The sequence below is a fragment of the Ambystoma mexicanum genome, chromosome 7q (genome assembly GCF_040938575.1).
Source record: "Ambystoma mexicanum isolate Mex_15411 chromosome 7q, UKY_AmexF1_1, whole genome shotgun sequence".
In the NCBI taxonomy this organism is placed as follows: domain Eukaryota; kingdom Metazoa; phylum Chordata; class Amphibia; order Caudata; family Ambystomatidae; genus Ambystoma; species Ambystoma mexicanum.
In genome coordinates, this window is record NC_090941.1 from 520,083,486 (window position 1) to 520,107,424 (window position 23,939).

At 44.8% G+C, this 23,939-nt stretch overlaps 1 protein-coding gene across 2 annotated transcripts in view; it reads left to right on the forward strand.

The window, feature by feature from the left end:
• LOC138527836 (purine nucleoside phosphorylase LACC1-like) overlaps positions 1 to 23,939 on the forward strand; it is a 144,553-nt gene that overhangs the window by 75,963 nt on the left and 44,651 nt on the right. For both annotated transcript variants that reach the window (XM_069639138.1, XM_069639139.1), the window contains exons 3-4: positions 17,451 to 17,632; positions 18,550 to 18,715. In XM_069639138.1, coding sequence (XP_069495239.1) covers positions 17,451 to 17,632; positions 18,550 to 18,715 — 348 coding nt within the window. The remainder of the gene's footprint in view (positions 1 to 17,450; positions 17,633 to 18,549; positions 18,716 to 23,939) is intronic.

Genomic DNA, 23,939 nt, shown 5'->3' on the forward strand with positions numbered 1-23,939 from the left:
TAAGTAATCCAAAAGTATCTATTGGTTTTGACTTCCTTAGAACTACTGTTAGGTGTTTCAAATAAGGTTGTGTACTTTGGTCTGTGCACCTTCAAGCATAGTGTTGTGCTTTTAAAGTGTTATATATAATGTGATGGTACTTATTTCCCCCCAAGATTTATCTGGGCATACTTGTATTTAAATAAACAATGTATTTTTACAATACATAGTGTTTCTTTGGACCATTTGTATTACAATTTCTTTGTACTGATTCTACAGCCCTCTCCTAAGATACGCCTGGCTGCTCTGTCTACGCTACTGTGAACTCGGGTGGTACAGCCTTGTATTAAGAGTGGAGTCTTGTACTGTCTCGGTTGAATGTTTTACTAAGCCCTTAATTGGACTTCAGAAAAACTGTCCTAACAATTTCTTTCAGTACTGGCCTGGGATCACAGGGACTACATAATCGGCCACAGCTGCCTTTTCTGCACAAAAAAGCTAACATTTTCTGCAAAAGCAAGCTTTTAAGACCTATTTACCGCATTTTGTCCTAACACTAAATTTGATTATACTTTTTATACTTACCTGTGCTCCTGTATTTATGAATTAGTTTTATTATGGGTTTTATTACAGTAGCATCAGAACAGGGCCCCTCCCCTTTTACAGTGCTACACTCGTAGCTGATGTGTGCGTTCCTTCATACCGTGTTGAACTTGCATCTTTATTACACCTCTATGCCGAAAGGCTTACAGTTGGGAGAGCGGGAGGTGGGGGTTGTTAACATTTGAGCATTACATGTTAGACAGCTTTGAATGCTTTCCTATTTTTTTCTATAGGAGAAATGGACCCTAGCACAATATAGCCCCCTTTAAAGGCATTTAAGAGAATAACTCCACCATTGGTTAATCTGCTTTTCACTAAAGCAGTCAACCCCCAAGGTTGTGAAAACACTTACCCCCAGTGGCCCCTTGTACGTTCAGGGTTCTTTAACGCCAGATTAATTGCCATTATTAAAACTCAACAAAGAGGTGGAGCACCTTTTTATCTACTCGGGACTATCCCCAAAGCAAGAAGAGCAATACATTGTACGCTCTCAGGTGGAAGGTGGCCATCTCATCTGCCTACTGGGTGAAACAGCCAGCTGACTGATAGCAGAAGGCACAGTCCTTTAAAAAGGCAGGCGTGATTACGAGGCTCAGGTTTCAGGTCCGAAATGCAAGCAAAGCTGTTAGACATGCCCTTAGAAGATTCACAGCTTTGTGGGAAAGAAGTGTATGATGACTTGAAAAAGGAACACAGACATTAAAAGTCTTGGTTAACTTTCAAGCACACCACACACCAGCAAAGAGCAACATCAACAAACAGTAGGACTTTTGTCCTCAACATTTCAGAGTCAACATCTCAAGCCACGCACCCTCCTACTTCAGACAATTTGTATTCTGGCCAGTGTTCACAGCCAGTCACTTCAAGGGTTGAACACCAATAAAGACGTGGCAAAGAGCATAGTAGAGAGGAGCAGCCTCAGCCACAAAGCAATTTATTTTCAATATGGGTTCCCTCCCGTGTCTCCCCATGCATAGGAGGCAATAAGATCAGAAAAGTGGGGGGGTGTCCACAGTTTAAAAAAAAAAAACGATATTGCACAGTTCTTTCAGACACTGCGCGATCCTCCGCCAAAATGCAGAACACAACGTTCGATCATCTCCTGCTACTGCAAAAGGAAATTCAAAACTTGTTGAGAGGAGCCATCAAGGAGCTTCCTCGTCTCCAGATAAACAGGACTTTTTTGGTACATTTTCCAGTTCCCAAAAAAAGACCAGAAGAAAAGGACAGTTCTAGACTTCACAAGATAACAAATTGCTCAAATTGCAAGCATTCGGGATGACCATGCTCCAGGGGGTAATTCCACTACTAAAAAAAGGTGGTATTTTATGGTGACATTGGATATGAAAGATGCATTCAAGAAACCACACTTATTCACATACCTCAATACACAAAAAACTATTGGAGGATATCGACTCATGAAGGACCATGTAAAACTATACACGTAGGCTAGGGTTACAGGAATTCCCATGCAATGTCCTTTTATCAAGTGAGAAAACAAAGCCAAATGTAATGCCCTACACCAGCCACTGGATGCCCGTCAATGTATGGCGGTTGTTTCTAAACAGTTACAAGCCACAGGTAGATTATTATTGGGTAGGAAATGTCTTGTATATAATTAATTTATTTCCACCCTGCTAATTGAAGTTTCCTGTTGGCCCAAGGCCAGCTGCTTGCTCAAGTTTGGTGTAAATCCGTGAAGGTTTTTGATGTTTGAGAGCAACAATCCATAGGGGAGTTTAAAGTGAAAACCCCTCTGTGGCCACTCTGTCTCATGTGGATAACTTTTGTTTTTTTTTAAATCTCCTTCAACATCACCCCACAATTTAGCTACGTGGTGCAAGAAAATGGTTTGTTCAGAAAGGAATGTTTTCTAACATGATTGAGAATATAAGCGTGCTACCTAGCTTGGGAAAGCTTGACTGTCATGCTGCATATTAAAAAAGCACAACTTAAAAATGTACTCCACATTTGGCTGATATATCTCCATATCCAGTGAGTGTAACCATTTAGAATTAGCCGATCTTTGGATATAATGAAAAATAAAAATGATTATTTTTTCAAGTAAGCATATGTGGTATCACCGATATACTGTCCAGTACAGTTTTTCGCATCCAAGTGTCGCCAAGTGTGCTGTTTGGCTGTTAGGCTGAGAGGATGTGCAGGTGTGCCCAGGGTCTTATAATGCAATGAAGGAGGTCAAAAAGTCCTCTCAGGTAACAGGCCTATGGTCTCTATTGGAATGGGGAGTGATATGTGATAATAGTGTAACTGCTTCCCTGTTATTACTTCGGTTTTGCTGTTTGCAGTAATGAAAAGGAAAAATATAGACAGCAAACGCAATAGTGTAATGCTGAATAATAGTGTAAAAACTAGAAGAATGAGTATTGCGTATGCTGCTGCTCTTCCTCTCCCAGATTCCCCGTACACGGATGATGAGCTGGTGGAATGTGCACAAAATACCACCAAGTTCCCCTTTGATGATGAATGTGTAAATGATCTGCCGGTGTCCTCTCAATCACTTTTCAATGAGGAAAGAGGGCAGGGGGAGATACCCGGCGCTTGCAATAAGGCAAACCTAGGCTTATCCTTTATGGATACACCACCCATTTTTCTATCGGGAGAAATAACAATGTTAGGTCTATCAGAGCATTTAGATACCTCAACCCAGACCGCGACAAGCATGGGCGTAAACAAGTTGGCCACAGTAAGCACCGAAGCAAATTATAAGCCTTGCTTGGGTGACACTAATGAAAGGGGCATAGATAACTCTCAGTTGTATAAAGAAGTAAAAGCACAGACCAGAATCTTAAATGAAATTCTGCTTGCGCTAACTGCGTGGCCTGAGATGTTTGCTGAAAAGATGTCCAAATTTGGGTTACCTGTTGTAGGGGCGGTTGATAATACACAGAACCAATCCTCGACTAGGAACATAAAGGAAAAACAGAGGGAGGGTAATGAGACTGTACCAAATGGAAGCCTTAGTGAAAAACCTGATACGCAAAAGGAGACTAAGAAAGAGAGTAATCCATGGAGTACCAGGATTGGTTCAAGGGTGAAGGGCCGTTGTGATGTAGGTGCAGCTGATGGTACTGGTCCAGAGAGTCTATCTGAGGAGCTCTCTGTGCCGACTATACCTAATCCCCCCATTATAATTGATGTCGATCTCTCTTTACCTACTGCAGCGAATCCTGCCACCAAAGTTGCTGAGATATTTAATGTAAATATCTCTATAAAAAAAAAACTGAAAAAAATTAAGAGGAAGCAAGTGCAGGCACAGAAGGCTCTGAATGTATCATCACGTAAGTTCCTGCGTGAGCCCAATTCAAGAGAAGCGGAACCCTGCCCCAAAGAGGGCGATAATGCAATTATGGTTACTGAGTCCCCTATAAAGCAGCAAGCCGGCAATAACCACACTAAATATAATCTGACGAGTGAAAAAGAGCTTACCAGAAATGTTGACAAGCGGTCTAGTTACTACGATGCAGAAAATGATTTAGCGGAAGCTATGAAACATAAGGTAGTAACTGATAGAATTGACACTAATTTAAAGAATTTGGAAATGGGGATGCTGGACATATTCGATTTGTTTAAGAATCCCGACGCCCCTTTACGCATAAAGATTCCACAAAGAGAAGAAATAGGACAAGGTATGGATATATCTGTGGGAGCAGGGGACCGCATACAAGAAAGAGCAAAGGGGAAGGCAATAGTCCTAAATCGGGAGGACCCACCAAACATGGCAGAAAAGATAATTCCCAAGAGCAATGGTGATTTAAAGGAGTCATATGGCATGCCTGGGAGTACAAATATAAATACAGGGTGCGAGCTGGAAAACTCAAAGCACAGAATGCCACGCCAAAGCTGTTCTGACACTACGGGTTTGAAGTCTGATAAAAGCAATGAATCTGATTCTGCCGCATCAGGAAATTATTTAACTGAGGATTCTGTGCGGAAGATCATAAAGGATTTATTGAAAGAGAAGGATTTAGGGTTAATTAAACAGGCAAGTGTACTTTATGAAAAATCAAGGATTATATCAGAGAAGGACTTGCTGCAGAACGATATGGGATGTGTAGGAGGTGCACAGGCTGTAACTCTCAGACAAGGAGACTGGGAAAAAGCAAGACGCAGGGGGAAAGAGGGAGTGGTGGGCCCCGGTAAATGTCACTGATGTTAGGAGTGCTAAAGACAATAGGGAGGAAAAGAGCAACTACACAGGTGTTGGGAGGGATTACAATGATGTACTCCGACGCCCGCATTTTCCTGAGGTTCCCAGTCTTATTCTGTACTATGTCTTTGACGATCATTATTCGCCAAACCTCAAAAGACCTTATATATTAAGTCTGTTCAGTGACATCCCAGAATTGTCACTAATATCTTCTTCTGACATACAACTGGTGGACTATATCCATCCACAAAGGTATGACTTTGTGCGCTTGGTGATTCAATCGCCTCTGGTGCGTGAGCTGATTTTGAAGGAAGCGGGTTCACTGCAAAAGAGGGGATTTGACGCATATCATTTCCTAAAACAAGTGGTTGCGGAACCAGTAAATAGAAATGGACATGTGACACATAACATCTATTCAATGGATAAAAAGGATGACAATGATTATGGTTACAAGGACTCTATGTCCCTAGCAGAAATGAAGGAAATAAGAACCTTGGCAGTGTCTCTTAAAGACTCCCTTGAACAGCTGAAAAATATAGGGAAGCCACTATAGCGACGGAGACCCATATAAGCTGGTGTCGTGGAACTCCAGAGGGCACTCTCACTTAGCCCAGAATAAAAAAGTATGCCAAGCACTAGAAAACTTTGATTTTGTACTCATACAAGAATCTTGGGCATGTGGGCAATTGATATGGAATGGTTATGCCTAATACTGGCTTATCGTAACTCACAAGATATAGAAATACGATCAGTTAAACTTCTGTACACTTCTTGCATGGTGGCAACTTTTTATCTAAAAACATTAAATGGTAGGGTGGGTCTAATGGTAATAAATGTGTATTGGAACTGTGGGGAATATGAAGACCAAATGCTAGAGAAGATGCTAGAAGAAGTAAATGAGTTAATTGCGGAATGGCTTGTATGTGCCCCAGGCGGTTTTGTCATAATAGCAGGTGACATGAATGCAGATTGCAACTTATCTGGCATAGAAATGGCATGGCTTCTAGGAGAGAAGGGCTCCACCTCCTCACAAAAAGGAGACAAACGATATAGAGGAGCGCTTTGGCTTGATTCCATAAGAGCATGTGGATTGGAAATGGTGTTTAATGATAAGTGTACATGGCATGCACGGGGAGAGTCTTCCATTATTGACTATATTTTTGTGAGTGATAAATTGGTAAAGGACTCAGAAAATATGTTGGTACAGTTGAGGCCTGAAAGTGATCATGCAATGTTATCAATTAACCTGAACCTTGAGAAAAAAGATAAACAGAAATGCCTTTTGTGTCCCAATATATGTCAATGTGAGAGGAAATAGGATCAAATGGAACAACTGTAAGGTAAATAAATTCAATAATATGATGTGGCATGATTATGAGACAAGATCCATGGAACAAAAAATAGAAACATATTCCATTGAGGCGTTTGACGAGTTACTGGTCACAAATCTAGCTCTGATACAGAAACCAAACACAGGGCAAGTTATCAGTAAAAGGATTAGCAAGCATGTCTTCGATCTAGAGGTTAAGGAACATAGAGCTGTGTTATATAAGCAATTACGTGTTATCAAAAAACTAAACATGCCTCCCGTAATGAGAAAAGACCAAGAAAGAGTATGCCAACAAGCTTATAAGAACTGGAGGATATACCATCGCGCCCACATAGAGCAGAAAGATGCAGAAGCCATGATAAGCGCGATGAAGGAGACCAATTCTAGGAACTACTGGGCTCTTATCAATGGCACCGAAGTATCACAAGCACAACTAACTACGAATCCTATCAGTGAGTTAATATGGTGTAAATTTTTTGAGAAATTGTATGCTCCCTTGACTGAAAGTATAGTAGAAATTGAATGGAAGGAAGGCACTTGGGAATTAGATGTTTCAGTGGACAAAATAATGATAATGATTCAAAAATTAAAACCATCGGCCACGCCTGGTCCCAATAACCTAACAGGTAATATACTTAAACAGAGTTGCCAGCTTTGGGCCAGAATATTGCACTTTATATTTAGCTATGTTATCCAGTCCCAAACAATGCCTGCTTCGTGGAATCTTTCGTATGTTATACTTATATTCAAAAAAGGAAATAGGCAGTGTCTGAAGAATTACAGGCCAATATCCTTAATCAATATAGAGGCAAAGATATTTGCTGCCCTGATATTGGAAAATCTCCTAAAATGGATGGAGGAGAAAGAAATTCTAGACGCGAGGCAGTTTGGATTTAGGAAGAATTTAGGGACGGATGCTGGGGGTCTGCTAGTAGCATTGTTGCAAAGTTCATGGACCTAACGGCCGCATTTGACATGGTTGACAGACCGATACTATGGCAAAGGCTTATTGCCTTAGGAATTGAAAGCGGTCTGTTAGCCATGATCATTCACCTCTACACAAATACAGTCTTAAACGTTAGGCTAAATAATGAAGGACTGATGTCTAGAGAAATAAGTGCTAGAAATGGCTTGAAGCAAGGATGCTCTTTGGCGGCGATTTTGTTTAATCTCTATGTCTCAGGAGCCAATGCTAAACTAGAAGTTGTTGGGATGTTACCACCCAGGATCGGGGGGATTGTGGTGAATTGTGTTTCATATGCTGACGACTTCTTGTTAATGGATCGCTCAAAGATAGGGTTACAGAGGTTAATGGATGCTTTTTCGGCTTTCATTAAAGACTTAAAACTGAAAATTAATCCTACAAAAACTGTTGTAATAAATTTGGGGAAATGTAACAGTGTAAGCTCAAAGCCAGTGTGGTGTGTGGAAGGAACTAAGTTAAGATTGCAGAAAGCCGTAAAATATTTAGGATATACCTTTGCAAGTAACATGACGGCAGGCTTTGCAAAAAAATGCTTAGAATCTAAGGCGAAAGAGGCTGGAAATCAACTAAAAGCCATTGAAAGGAAGTTTGGTAAATTTACAATGAAGGGATGCAGAGATTTCTATATGTTAAAGGTTATACCGAGGTTAACACATGGCTTGGAATTCTATCCGATGAAACTGACTCCTATACTAAAAACTATAGAAGCATCAATTTGGAAAAAAGTATTATTCTTCATCCCAAAGTGTACACCACTAGAAGTCATAAGATATGAGTTCGGTCTCTGTTCACTAAAATGCATAATGGAATGTAAAAGAGTGATGTTGTACAGAAAATGCATTTTGGCTGGGCCTAATTCACTATATAAAATAATAAATGATGATGCAACGGAGAAATATATGACGGATTTAGAACTAGAAGTGAAGAATATTTTATTTAATCTTGGTGTCTCAATTAAGTGTCTCTTAGAGAAACCTACAAAGATCAAAACATTGATGAAAGCTTTTGATTGGGTGAATAACAACGTAGTGATTATGAATTCAAAGCTATACAATCAAGTAGTATCCATTTGGAAATGGCTACCTGAACTCGAACCATATTTAACAAAGTATCCGTCTAGGAAACTCCGAAACAGTGTAATGAGATTTAGGTTCAATGTTCTAAATACAAATGAAATCTGTCGCGCTAGAAAATTAAGCACTGTGTATAGGAATTCATGTAGATTCTGTGAAAACTCAGAGGCGGTTGAAACATTAGGTCACTTGCTGTTAGTATGCCCTATGTTGGCGAATGAAAGATTTGTTCACTTCTCCGAATTTGTATCTGATACATCACATGTATTTAGGGAACAACTGTGGTTTGAAATGCTGCATGGGACAAACACAGCACTGAAGTGCAAAGTGATAGATTTTTTAACAATAATCTGTAAAGTGACGTGACAAACCATCCGGCAAGTGCAAAGTTGGAGTTGGAATGGGGTGATGAAGTGCAAAACTGCTTGCTTTAAAGATTGTCAGAATATAAAGGTTGTAAGTGTCTTCTAAGTACGCCTAGTGAGGACCAAGGTTATATAGATGAATATGTTCTTAAACAAGGATATGAGATATATGATTTTAACTACGAAAATTATGTAATGTACTAGTTATTTAATGAGTTGCAAATTGCTGTTATACTGATTTGAAAGTCTGTTTTTACGAGTTTTATGAGTTTTGTATATTCATTGATTTGTAAAGGTTTGAATAAACCAAATACAATAAAAAAAAAAGATTTTTCTTTTCCCTTCCCTCCAACATAGAAATGGTGAACAATTGTTGAATGGCAAGTAACGCTTTAATAGATTTAATTTGTTCTCGCTCTCATTTTTCTTGCTTTCATTTTTTCACTCTCAATTCTGTTTCCGGCTATTTAGGTGCGTAGTTCTTTTATCTTTCTCTGTCTTTTCAATGTATTGATACATTGAATTTTTAAAGACAAACCCGTTTTATTCACACCATACCCTTTGGCGTGGTGTTCTAAAAAAAAAAAATGGAATTTAATTAAAACAAATGCTTTCTAACATGAGCATGTGATAAAGGGCTACCAAACGTGGGGAAGAATATTGTTGAAAATTGATTGGGTAAATGCATATTAAGAAACCATTTGCAATAGACTTACATTTTGTCTGCGAGAGTCTTGCATTCAGTGAGTGTGACCATGAAATTGTAACAAAACCAGTCTTTGTTTATTATGGAATATAAATAATAAATAATAAAAAGTAACAAACAGTGGTAGTGCAGCCAGCAAGTGGCAAGTGCTAGGTTTAAGGCAACAGACAGTGTGTCTGATAAGTACAGGAACAAAAAGGGATTGCCAAGGAGGCAGTGTGGTTGGGTGGTAGGGTGAGCAGGTACCTGGGCCCGAAAGACAGAGGGTAGCCAGGTGCACGATGCCGAGCCAGAACAGATCAGCAGGGGAGAAGAGGAGCGAAGGCAAAAGCAAAGAGGAAGGTCTTGAGATGCTTCTGGAACCAGAGATGGTTCTCCTCAAGTTTGAGTGGCAGGGAGGCTGTTCCAGAGGGAGGCCCCAGCCGAAAGACGAGGGATCTACGTCCAGCTCGTTTCTTTGAAAAACGACTGAATCTGAGGGAGTTAAAGGTGGGGGGGCGAAGAGCTCGGGAGGGAAGGTATTTGCAGAGGGACAGCTGAAGGTATTTTGGACCTTACCCCAGAAAGCCTTTTGGACAATGCAAAGGGTTTTCCCATCCCTCTAATGTCGAAAAATGTTTGACAAATGATGAATTGTAAATAACTCTTTAGAGTTTGGATAAAAAAGTGTATCAAATTGAATAATATGGCTACCGGTTTTGATTCTTTCATGGCTCAAAATTTGCCACTAGCCATTGACTAGTGATAATTTATTCTTGGTGAGTAAGAAACTGTGTGCTGTTTGTATATATAGAATTGAGGTGATGAGTGAATATTTATGGCTTGCTTGTAAATTGCCACTGGACATTTTGTCTCCTGCTTCTTTTACTTGAAATATGTATGGGAGGAAGACCTTTATTATCCAGTTCCTGATTGAATTTAGGTGGACGTATGTGCAGTGTATATATAACGAACACATGGGCGGAACGGAAACTTCTATGAGTGAAAATATTAATGTACCACTAGAAACGACACCATGTAAAATAAAGGTAAAACTACATGCCAAACACCCTTTTGTATGTGGACAATCTAGCCCACTTTGATCTGACTATATTTGTAAAGCATGAAAGTGCCATTTCTGGTCTCTTTGTGCTAGTTACCCGTGGTGAGCTGGTGAAAGAAGTTCACGCCAACTGTGTAGTTTCTATGAATGAGTACTTTTTTCTTTTCCTAAAGAAAACAGCTTTGCGTTTGTTATGATGCAGCTTAAGCTCATGCACAGTCTTTAGTAAATACTTTGGGGGACACGGAATGCATGAACTTTGGTCTTTCTCTACTTCAAATACAATTCAGAGAATTCTGTTTTCAAGCTTTCGTTCGCTGTCTTCATTTTACACTACTCTGCAGATTAGTCATGTGTTTCCATCCCTCAAAGGAGCTCTGGAGGATCTCCTGGGACAGTCACTGGTGACATATTACTCAGCTGATGCTCTCAACTGGATTCTCTGCTGTCTTACCTTTTGTAGGTTCCTGATCTCATACTTCCTCCGGCAACACAGATTCTGTGGTACAGTCTGCCATCTGGGTCCAGCCCAACCAAAGGTGGAGCATCACCTGAATAAGGGCGCACTCTGGGCCATTTCTCCTCCAGGCTTTTGCAATGAACACTTTCGTGCCACCTCTTCCATAGCTTGATTGGCCTGTGACAGGGTCAGATTAATGTCCCGGTCTCAGAATTATGTGCACTCCTTCTGACTTTGGGCAGGAGACTGAGAAACCAGAGGGTGTCTCACCCGCTAGTCCCTGGGGGGCGGGAGAGAGATCTTTCTCTCTTTCTCTCTTTCTCTCTTTCTCTCTTTCTCTCTTTCTCTCTTTCTCTCTTTCTCTCTTTCTCCGGTGGCCAGTGCACAGCCATTGCCTTTGGATCTAGACCCTGGGAGTAGACCAGTGCAGGAGAATCACCTGGAGGAGTCGGGGTGGGATAGTCAGATGGTGAGATGTGGTATTCCCCCCCACCTTTTTTTGTTAATCTATCCCTTCCTATTTTTTATGATTTTCTAAAGACCCTAATACCAGTTAGCTTTCCTCACACGAATAAAAGGCAACACCTAAAGACACTCTCTGAGCAAGGCAGAACACTAGTACAAGCGGAACTTTTGGGGCAAAGGCACACCTACTGGAGCAGAGCAGTGGGCCAAGGGACGAGAGCAGCGTGCCAAAAAGCCCAAGGCTTCCCTACTGGAGGTCGTTGCCTCTGACAGACCGGGAAAGACACGCAGAGAAGGCCAGATCCCACAAGTGAAGATTGCATTGTGTTTCTTGTGGGTGAACGGCAGAGTTGGCGTGGCGAGGCCAAGCCTGTGGTACTAACTTGACTTGGAAAATTGGACATCGCAAAACAAGATAGGAGAACACGCTGCCGTTGTGTTGGCAAGCGATCTGAGAGACCACTGTGTTTTAAAGTGAATGAAGTAGCAACATCGTATCACAAGTGAAGGCTGCACACGTGTGGATGAGACCTGTGAATGAACTTTAAAGTAAAATGCAGCTGCGAGATCAGCAATACCAAGTAACAGTGTTCCAGTGAAAGGAAGTAGCCCATTCGAAAGTCTCCGTGAAAGGTACATTGTTTGAAGCTAAAAGGCAAACAAACAGCACGAGTGGAAGTAAAATACTAAGGTTGAGTCAGTGTTCCTATGGTGGTCTCTAAAGAAAGCCACACAAATTCGAAAGACTTCGACATCCGAAGGTGGTCCAAGCCCGGCTGACGGAGACTCAAAGTATAATAAGCTTGAGGAAAGGAGCCTCCTTGCAACTTTGTGTTTAACTTAATCGTGAGAGGTCTGAGCCTGGCAGAGGGGGACCTACGAGAACTGTATGGTGAAAGATCTGAGCCCGGCAGAGTATGATTTTTGAACATTTTGGTTGAAACATTATTTTGGAAGTCGGAGAAAAAGACTTCACGTGGAAGGCCAGGTGGTCCTCAGCCCACGTATTATAACTTTGTATTGTTGTAAACCGAGCCAGTGTGTGTCATCCTGCCTACAAAGATTGCCCTTGGTCGTGAGGGTAGCCTAACGTGGGGAGGAGAGCTGGTTCAGCCACATTATCATTTGAGCACTGATTTTTCCTTTAGCATACATTTCTCCTTTTCAAACTTTTTGTACAAGAGATAGGGCAGGCATTGGGTTTTGTTAGGCCATTTGTCATTTGACTGACTCCACTAGGACTGTTTAATTAATCGTTTGATGGTCGAGACTACGTCCATCTTGGGTATAGGGCAAAATAGGAGTTTCTCTAACTCCAACATTTTCAATAAAGGTTTTACAAATTGTATCTATTGTGTCGGTGTCAATACTTGTGATACCATGCCTACCTTACAAGACCTACCAGGCCTTATGCTAAAGCCAATTTTGTCCTAGTGGTAGGATCAGGGTATTTGGGGAAGACTGTGGTGGTGGGCAGCAGGACCTGACACCCTCGAGTGCGTTTTATATAAGACTGCTGGTACAGCTGACACTTCTCCAATGCCCATCAGCTGCTCTTCTGGCAAGAGTTCTCTTTTTGTCTTTTTCAGAACTGCAACTAACAAAGTGCATCTGGGCGATAACCAAGAAAACCCGGAATGGAATCTAGCAAAAATTGAATATGCTAAGATAATTCCTTCCAAAATGATAGACACCGAACATCCAACCTAACAACCCCAGACAGACCCAAGGGAGTGGTGGGGCAGAAGAAAATGACAGAGTGAGAATGGACTGCAGGGGAGACACAGGAATCCTCCCAAACACAATTAGAAATGCTCTCCAGTTAATTAAGAATGTTGCAAGGAAAGCAATCGGCGTGAACATGTGGATGCCCCCTTGCAAATGGAGTTTTAAAAGGGAAAGGGGCTTGAAATATTCTTAAAGCCTTCCAGGGGGAAGTCCCAACCCGCAGAGGGATAACTTAGCTTGAGATTGGCTACAGGGATCATGTGGCCAGGGAGATCCTTGGGAGCTGGGCGGAGTGTTGAAAGGGGTTGAATGGCCAAACCCCTTGTGCAGCCCCGGTAAGCTACCCTAGCGAACCACGATACTGCCCTTGCCCCATCCAACACCCACAGACTACATGACCTCTCATGTTTCAGTGCTCACTCAGTCTCTCACGCTGCAGAAATCGCTGACCTCATCGCATACAACAACCTTGATGCCCTGTTCACTGCGCATACAACAACCTTGATGCCCTGTTCACTGAAACGTGGTTTACCCGATACCCTACACTTCCCCCGCTGTTGTCGACATCTTCCTACCCCCAAGGATACTTCATCCAGCATGCTGAGTTGCAAGGAAAGGCAGGCGGCAGAGTGGCAAACGTCCACAGGAGCGATTGGTTATGCTGCATTGTCACTCTTAAAGCTCATTTGAATCACTCGCCTGCCGGTTTGGTTCCCTTTATCGTACCAGGAATCAATCTCCTTCCACCTCATCTGCAGACCACTTCACATGAGTGACTCTTTCATTGCTGAAATCTCCAACTTACTCTCCTCTACCAACACATTCTAATGTCTTTCTCTGAGATTTTAATGTCCCTGAGTCAGAGGCCAAAAACCACGCTCGAAGCACACGTTTCAAACAGACCCGTTTCATGGACCTTATTCAATTGTGCTCTTCCCCCATGCACAACAAAGGCAAGACCCTAGACCTAATCTTCACTTTGTTCCCTCTTCATCGTCTGCGCAGATCCTATCCCACTTGACTAGCCTAACCACGCCGCCATCCCACTATCTGTCGCCCCCTCTACTACGGTCCACAAAGGTCAGGTAAACGTCCCCTTTCGCCACGCCACTCATTGATATGATATAATATTTATAACTCGCTTTCTAAGTGCGGACCCGGGATCGAACCTGTTGCTCTGTGTCGTCTTGTTTCCAAGGCGAGCGTGTTGCTGCTGAGCTTTCCTCCCGAGACATTCAAAACCTTCCCAGTCAATGAGTTAGAAGCAAACTTGCAGTTTTCCACCCCAACAGGGAAGGCCTCCGACCTCCTAGAATTATTAGACAACTTATAGCAGGAGCAAAGCCCTCTTTTAGGTAGTAAAGCATTTTATCAAACACTTACCCGAAACTGAGGCACCAGAAACTCAGGAAAAATGCTATGGAATCAACAAATTTGTATGGAAAAAATAAACCACATCCGAGAGACCATCGAATCAACCTCCCAGTGCCCTCTGCCCCCCTGGATCTAATTCTCTCTTCTCTTTGCTCCGGATCGCCTAAAAATGATCATCTCCCTCAAACCTACTTCTTACTCTGATGATAGCATCCCGGCCTCCTGCATTAAACAATTCACTTGCCCGGCACGCAGCGTTCTCATCAGCATCATTTAATGCTTCCCTCACAGAAGGGTTATTCCTGGACACCCTTAAAACTGGTCTCATGCAACCTCTTTTGAAAAAGAAACCACCCTAGATCTAGATGGCCTGGCCAACTATTGGCCCATTACGAACCACCCGTTAACTGGCAAAATCTTGAAAAAATGTCCCTATACAGCTACTCTCCAAAATCAAATAACTTCACCTCCTAAATGACTGTCGGACAGGGTTCTGCACCAAGTGTAGCATCGAGACCGGATGATGACCCCAAATCACAGAAAAGGGCAACTCGTGGCACCTTTTTTTTTTTCTCTTTGACCTCTTGGTTGCATTCAACACTGTCGACCACTGCATCCTCCTCTACCTCTTCGCCGAGAGGATGAGATCCTTTGACACTGTCCTGAACTGGTTTTCCTCCTACCTCTCGGGCAGACACTAGGCCATACAGATTAATTTGTTGCCTTCTAAGTGATTCCAGGTCTTCTGTGGAGTCCCCCATTCTCTCACCAAGATGTGTAACCTTTACATGGCGCCTCTGATCACTTGTGTAGCCACCCACCAATATGCGCACAATACATGGCAGTAAATGGCGCGCAGGACATCACTCTTCTCCACACTTACCTAGCCATCCCGTCCTGGATGTTGACTGCCTCATCCTCCGATTTGTCCTCATCGGTCTACTTGCTAAACAACAACTTGTCCAACAATGGTTCAATGGTATGTGCCTAGAATGATTTGTTCCACAACTCTCAAACTCTGGAAAATCCTTAGGCTTCACCTTTGACGGCAGCCTGTCCTTCCAGAAACACATAGCCAAGAAGGCCCAAAAAGCATGGCTCGGAATCTTCACCCTTTGCAAAATCAAACCCTTTACCTTGTTGCAGGGCTTCAGGACCATAGTGCATGCCCCTGCGATCTCGCACATTGATAGAAGAAATGTCCTCCTGAAGGGGCTTCCAGCTGCTCACTTGGCTCCCCTAAAAGCAGGCCACCGCGCTGCAGTTTGTCTTATTGCGGGTGCACGTAAATGCGGCCAAATCACCCCCATCCTATGCAAACTACATTGTCTTCCGCTCTAGGCCAGGATACTGTTCAAGACTGTGTGTATCCTCTACAAAGCAGTTACGAGTAGCACACTAGCGTACCTAGCAGCTAAGCTCCTGTGTCGCACTCCTCGCACAGCAAATCGACCAACCAGTTGGATCACAACTCGACCACAAAGAGACCCACAATCCTTTTCTTGTCATAGCACCCACCACTTAATTCCAGTGTGCGGCTCTGAATACCCCCACAATTCTCCCATTTCGCAAATCTCTCAAAACATGGCATTTTCAACAGCTGACCCAGGACTAATTCCAATGGATATATACCTAAGCACAGACATCAACTCGCAGTACTGCGCTACTGTTAAATCATACCAGCCCAAACGTTGGATACCCACACGCTGTACAGCACTCTGCTACTCTCGAGCTAGGTCTGTGCTTTAAACAATAAAATAATAAATGACCAAGGCGGTAGTGGGAGTAGTGGTGAGGGCGGAGTGAAGCAAGAGAAAAGAGGTAATTGTCATTACCTGTGCCAGGCGACACAGCTGCTCTTTCTGCTGGCTGAGTAGGACACTATCTATTTCGTACAAGCCCTCCTGTCCTATCTTTGACAGTGGAAACCTCTTGGTACTCCTAGTCACATAATGATGGCCACTTCTCTTCAACTACCCTTAAACTCCCCTCTTTTTACATTTTAGGAGGGGGGCATGGATGGTTGCTGCCACAGGGAATGGGGAGTGTATGGCTGCCTGTTGATGGATCTATGTCTATAGAATTGTGTTTCTTGTATAGGTGGGCATTTTGAGTTTATATGGGCGACTTTGCCCGGTTCTCTTTTTGTGCCTATTCTGTTGACTTGGTGGTTGGTGGGGAGGGGGGGTGCCTGGGAGAGGGGTGTGACAACAGTATGTAGGGGTCTGTGTACATGGAGATGTGATGGGAGTACCCAGGGCACGGATTGGAGGTTTGACCTTAAGATTTTTAAGGGTATAACTAAGGTTGACTCGCATTGACACTACTATGGTGGAGAGCTTGAGCAGTATAAAACATACTAATGTACCAATACATGACCTATAACTGCAGAACGTGACTAGAAGATGCCACTACCTGTCTTATTGTTATGGGGCATGTTGCAGCTAATCCTGATTTTTAAATTGTAGCACTTCAATTTTTTTGCGAACACCTGGATTATTATGCAAATTAATGGACATACTATTAGAATACCGTGCCTATTCTGACAGCATCATGGATGTTTGATGCCACTGGGGCCCGTTTCAGCACCACATTACAACGCTTGGTGGAGTCGCTGAGCATGATGCCACTTCCTACCACACGGTTTCAGCCCTCTCCCTGCTCTTGCACACCTTCACCTATGCATTCTAGTACGATTTGCCCATGGAAAATGACTTGGCTGGCAAATGCAGAGCATGCCTTTTTGGTAACCGCGTTTGAGGGGGAGGGGCAAGTGAAGGGAGCTGCATTACTGAGTTTATTGCAAAAGTAAATAAATGACCATTTCTCAGGTGTAGCAACATTGCAGGAAATCATTTTCCTAATTCATTGTGCTCAAGGTGCCTCTGCTCCTTTCTTTCTAATCCCATCTCCTCTCCACCCTTTCTTTAAGCTGTAGTGCCAGTGTGCATCTCATGCCGCACACCTCTGCCCGCCTTCTCCACACTTAACACATTTGAATGTGTGAACACAGAAATCTGTTCCAATATAAAACACAACTATCGCTATTTTCAGTAATTGCTTAATTGTTATGCTGGTTTGCATTGGGCTTTTGGAGTAAGTACGATTTTAAGGTTCCTTGTCTGAATGCTCTTGATTGGTGCTGTAATGTAACTGTTTTAATCAACAGACACAACATTCATACATGGATTCAGCACCAGGACAGGTGGGATTTCGTACCTTCCCAATCTCGAGTCTTTAAATTTATTCAGCAGCCCCAAACGGAAGGATCCAGAGGCGGTGGTTGCAGAAAATGTGCGTCGCTTGGCAAAGGCTGTGGGATTTAATCCGGAGAGGTTTCACCTTCTGAAGGTAAACGACGAGCGTTAAACCGTCTGTCCTGATCACATTTGCACAAGTTAAATCCATGAACTTAGTTTTTGATGATACTGATAGATAGCAATGCTTATTTTTTATGAGCTAAATTTCCTCTTTAGTATACACAGCACATATTCTGTCACGAGGCTTTGCCTTGGAGAGGTCCTTTTTTAGTCTCTCTTAAAATTTTAAAGTTTTTTTAAAATTTAGTTTTGCTACTAGGTGGCGCTCAAGCGCCACGTTTAAGGTGAAAATATTGCATTTGAGTACGGGTAGGTGGGTGATGACATGTGACGAGGAATGCACAGCTGGTGGGTGTTTGATTTACCACCCAGCCTATCCATTGCCATTCTAATTCCTATGGCATCCCTTTGGGATCGCTTTCAGATGGCTCTGTCAAGCATGAACATTAAGTCGGGAATCCCAGTATTATTTTGAGCAGTCTGCTGAGATCTAACAGCTTAATTACAGTGTAATAAAAAATTCTTAACCAAGTGTGTCCACGAAACCTTGATTTATTCTGCTCCTTGCACTGATGTCCTGTTAAAAACGAGCATTGACCAAGCCAACAATGTTGGCGTGTGTATAGGTACTGGGTAGGCATTTGCCAGGTACTGATAGGTCCTCAGGAAATTGCACCATTTTCCAGCTGTTGCCTTCTTACGGCCATGTACTACCGTTAAGGCAGCACCTGGCTATTGCCTATACCATGCCTACACAAAAGGTACAACTGTTGGCTGATATGTGGACCAGTTGATTATTTGCAAACAAGTGTATGGACAAGCAAGAGCTCTGGTCAGGTAACATCAGTGCTTATGTCCCACATCTTAAATTGATCACATGTTCATCAGTACAGTAATAGTTTGTTTTAGAATTGTATAACTGTTCCTTATTTTACCCTGCAACGATAGGCTGCTCATGGCAATGATGTTTGGATCATGGGAAAGACTGAACCTGACAGCTATGATGGGATAGTAGCCAATCAGAAAGGTGTCACTATAGCAGCTCCTGGCGCAGACTGCATACCTTTGCTTTTTTCCGATCCAGTTAAAAAAGCATACGGTGCTGCGCATTCAGGTAAAAATGATTTGTAACCCTCAAAATAGGAATTGTGGACCTGGAGTGTGGGGTGGGACAGCGCTTCTGCTTTCAGTTGAGTTAAATGTGTTTAATGTTTTCTGCGTTATTCTTCCAAATGATGTATTGTATTCCAAATGACCATTTTCACTAAAGCTATGAAAGCAATTTTGGGGCTTTGTTTAAAATATTGATGTCTTCGAAACTCTTCTGTAATCTTTTGGGAGCTGGACTGTCGTGTCAAGTTCTCAAGGTGAGCATGTAACACCACTCCACCCCCTAGAATACTCAAGTGGCACATGGCAACCAACACCTCTTCCTCTCCCTCAGGCCTGCAGACACCACCTCGTCATATATTGTAGTTGACTAGCCACAAAGTATACCTCAGAATTGGGCAGTCTGATGCCCCCTTTTTCATACTGGTTTTGAAGCTTCCACAACGCTATTCGATTCCTGGAATTATGCCATATGAACCCCCTACACATGCTTTGTACTTTGAAATTTGGCGAAAGTTAACCACTTTAGGATTCATTAAAAAAAAAAAGTGAGTACTTGTTTGCCTGTGTCCCAAATCTGCAATACTTTGGTTTGGAACAGATGCAAAGTACTACAGGAGAAAGTTACTTTATCGTTTTGTGAATGTATTTATTTTCTTTTTTTTTTTTTTGGTGCACTTCATTTTAGCCTTTCCGCATTTACAGTGTTTGGCTACTAACTGTGGCTAGTGGTCAAACATGACCATGAAAAGAGATTTTTTGCTTGTCCTTTGGCCATCTTGTCTTTTAGTCTTCTTCATGGCCTGAGAGGCCAGGAAAATCCTTATATGGACTTGTGCCTGGGAAAGCAGAGGCCTTTGGCGGGGCTACTGGAGGGCTATGTATGTTTGCTGCTAGGAAGTGAGCTAGGTCTGTCTGTGTCCGAGTGAAATTAATGTGTTTTGCTGCCAGTGGTCCTGAGTGGACGACTGCTGGGGTGTGTGTGGGGCAGATCGGTCATTGGTTAGTGGGGGCTGCTGCTCTTACCTGGCTTTTTGGATCAGAAGAGGACCTCTGCACCCACTCTGAAGAAATCCTGGAAGAAACTGAAGGAGCCAAGACTTCTGTTCAGCTAGAAGACCTACAAGGAGACCGTGGACCTGTAGGAAGAAAGCTTAGTGAACAACTTCTGCTGCTGCCCTGGTAGAGCCCTGTCCCTTGGAAGAACTCCAGCAGTCCTACGAAGGAGCTGTGACACCTGGAGTGGAGGGAATATCCATTCTTTACGTCGGCTGGAAGAGCGCATTCAGAAGTGCCCCAGGACCGCCCTGTGGCTGACCAGCTCTGAGTTTGGGCTACCGTGCTGCAGATGTCGTTCCGAGTTGCAGTTGCAGTGTGGGGGATCCTCGGCTTGTCCAACAAGACTTGCATCTACAAGATTTCATAGTCCTAACATTACGAGATAGGAGGGAAAGTCTGACCACGGCATGTGAATCCCTTTGCATCGCCAGGCATCGGTGGCCGTTGTCCAAAACTGCTTACTTGCATCCATTCCTGTCCTGAAAGGGGCCCTTCATTGAGTTTGGCTGCATTCCTCAACTGGGAGACTTTGCACCAACATTAGACACTGACCAAAGAGCTGCTCGAACCTGCAAACCCTGGGAATTCACAGCTGAGGCTGACGGCAGGAAAAGCAACCTTGGACCTTCTTCAATCGACCTGCCAAGTCCTGTGAAGAATTGGAGTGTGGGGGGTGAGTTGTAGCAATACTTACAACCCTTAGACTCCCTTTTAAAAGTTTGGTACCTTCCATTTTCCCAGCTTCACAAAACTGTATGGAACTTTGCTGAACTTTTTGGCACAAGGCCCCATACATTTTAAGGGTGGACTTCTGAATTTAGGATTGAATCTCTGTGGACTAGTAATGCTAATGCTCCAGCATTTGATCTTTCAGGCTGGGACACCTCGGTAACTTTAATATAGCAGTTTTCCTATGGAAAACTTCGACACTTTGAGTGTCCTAGCGATGTCATTATGGGTGCTTTGGCTGCACCAATAGGACGTTCAGTATAAATAGCCCTGCCCCTGCTGCTTCCCTTCAAATTTCAACCGTCTCCAAAATGTTGGGATCACCTTGTGTTCCCTCTTGAGAATAGTTTTTTCTCTTCTGATTTTTCCACGGCTTCATTGCTGCGGTGTGTTACAGGCCCATCATGTCCTCTGTGGGCCCGAAGAATCATTGTTCCGGCCATGCGAGACCTGCGGCCTTAAGAACGTGTATGAAGGGGACGGTCATGCGGTCTGTCTGTATTGCCTGTACCCCAATCACTCCGTGGAGAACTGGGAGATTTGCCAGGGGTTCTCCCAGAAGACACTCAAAGACCGTAACCAGCGGCTCATTTGCTGGCTGAACGAAGGGCCCTCTCTGGGATCGGATGTTGGATCAGCCCGCGGGGGAAGTCGTCCGCTTCTTCGGCGGAGAGGTCTCCGCCGCACTAGAGTGCGCAACCGGCAGAGCCGGTGCCGAAGAGACCACACTCGGGGGCAGACCCGGCTTCGGGTTTAGGAAAGGGCGGTAAGTCTACGGTGGCAAGGCTGGTGCAGACAGGCACTGAGTCCGGAGGCTTCGCTCCAGGCACCACAGCCTGAGAAGTCGAAGGATTCCAGTGGCCAGCTGGAGAAGCCTGAGGATCCATCGTGCAGGCCCTCATCTTCAGACAAGGAGAAGTTGCAATCACATTCGTCCTCATCGATGAAGTCGTCAGGACCGGTGTCATTCGCCATCAAGAAAAGAGTCTTCCAGATGCCGTTCCAGCTCCGCATCCAGCGGTCCTTTTCGCCAGCGAAGCCCAGACCGCCGAGTGGGGCTTTGATTCCGCGGACGACGAGCTTGTCGACGACGATGGGGGGGGGGGGGGAGAAAGGGCCCGATTCCTTCGTCCACCTTGCCAACGACTACCTCGGCTATGGCCTGGCTGGCGACCATGACGACTGCCTCGACGACGGTTGTTTCGGTGGGTGTGGGACTTCAGAGTTTCGCGGGTACGCTGGGGTCTGATGGACATCCATTGCCTTCCGGGAAGGTTCTGTGGCCGTCTGGGACTGGCTTTGCGCCCTTGCTACTGATGAAGATTCTACTGCAAGATCCCTCCACCTACGATTTGGCCTCAAGTCCGGAGGAGGAGCCTCATCCGTTCCTGGAGCCTTCGGTGTTGGGCATACGGCCGGTGGTTCATCTACGTCGGACGGCGTGGGGACTGTTCTCTTAAGTATTCGTTGGTAAATCCGCACTCCCTGCTCTGCATGCAAGTGCTCACTATGCTGCAGCCACTCCTCGGACAGTTGGGTGCCTGGCTCCCGGTGCCCCAACCCCTGATGGTGCCCCAACCCCTGATGGAGCCCTTGGGGCGGGAAGTTCCAGCCATTCCCCGACCGAATGATGTGGTGGTTACCTCTCACCAGGGTCCACCAATGCAGTCTCCCCAGGTTCGTCCTGCGGTTCCATCTCCTAGGGGATGTCCCCCCTCCTTGTAGGGATCAGCAAGAAGGGGAACTCGTGGAGTATGACCCTGATAGCGTCCCGCATGACACGCTCTCGACGGTGTCGTCCTCATCCAGGCGGTGGATCCCCCGAGCAGTCCAGCACAGCCCTGGCCTGACTCCGCAAGAGGAGAAATACAGCTTTTTATTCGATCATATGGGGAAAAAGACTGAAGGCTGTCTTCTCTATCCTCATCTTGGCCCACGTTTGGCGGGAAGGGCTTTGCACGATGCGGCATCCTTTCATGGAGCGTGCGGTCAAGGGCTGCTTGGAGAAAAAGTTTAAGGCGCCCGAGTCCACGCTGAGGTTGGTCGTGTCGGCGGCTGCCAGTAGGAAGGCACGTAGCTAGCATAAGTGTGCGACTCCCCCTGACAATGAGGGCCATAAACTGGATGCTTTTGGCAAGAAGGTGCCGACGGTGGGTGCGACGACGGTGAAGGCGGCCAACTTGTTGGCCATTATGGCGGGCTACGAAAGGGAAATGTGGCACAGGTTCGAGCCGTTGCTGGACCATCTGCCTGCGCAGCAGCGTAAGGAGGCGATGATCCTAGTTTGTGAGGGAAGGAAGCCTCCAATCATAGCATTAATAGTACGGTGGACTTGGCGGAGTGTGGGTTTAAACGGATAAATAATGGAGCTGTCCTCCGTCGGCAGGCAAGGTTGCGCTGTACTGATTAAGTGCAGCATAAGTGGTGGACACGCCCTGCGAGGGGGAGCAGCTGTTTGGGGAGAAAATTGACGAGTCTCTAAAAAATACGAAGGGGGATTCGGATACAGCGAGGTCCCTGGCAATGCTGCAGGGTAGGCGTTAGTTTCGCCCCTTTCGGGGAGCCTCGGGGAACGCCAGGTTTGCGGAATCGCGTCACACGGCCTACAGTCGCTGCAGCTATTCCTCTCAGGGGTTTCATCGATCTTAAGTCAGCTATGCGAGCAAAGGACTATCAGTCAGCGGAAGAGAGGTTCCGCCTCCTCCTCTACCAAAAACCGCCAGTCCAAACCTCCACAATGACTGGCACAAGGGCAGTTGACTTGGAGGGGAGTGGCTCAACATGACGGCGAGTGGCGTTTGATTACAATGGACAGATGGGTGCTGGATGCAGTGCAGTTTGGCCACTCATTTGAGTTCCGGCTTCTACCACTCCCTATTCCACCGGTGAAGGTCTCGCACCCGCCAGTCTTGAGGCAGGAGGTGCGCCTGATCCTGGAGAAAGGGTTTATAGAAAAGGTCCCGACGTCGGAAAGAGGACATGGAACCTACTCCCGGTTTTTCGTCATCAAAAAGCTGAATGGAAAGTGTGCCCCATTCTGGACCTGAGGCCGCTAAACAAACTTGTGAAACACCAAAAGTTCAGGATGCCAACGTTGCAGGAAGTTATTCGGGCGTTGCAGCCTGGGGTTCCTGGCGTCTGCAGTTCCTGGCGTCCTTGGATCTAGAAGATGCTTATTTCCACATCCCAATGCACCCCAAACATCGCAAGTTTCTACGGTTTGTGGTCGGCAATGAGCATTACCAGTTTCTGGTCCTCCCCTTTGGCCCCAAGTCTACTCCCAGGACGGTCACCAAGTGCCTGGCTCCTGTGGCAGGGAGGATCACCATGTGTATCCGTACCTGGGCGACTGGCTGGTCAGAGGGGCGACTAATCAGCGAACGTCGCAGTCTCTTCACACGGCTTTGATCCTGTTGCAACGTCTGGGCTTTGCGGTCAAA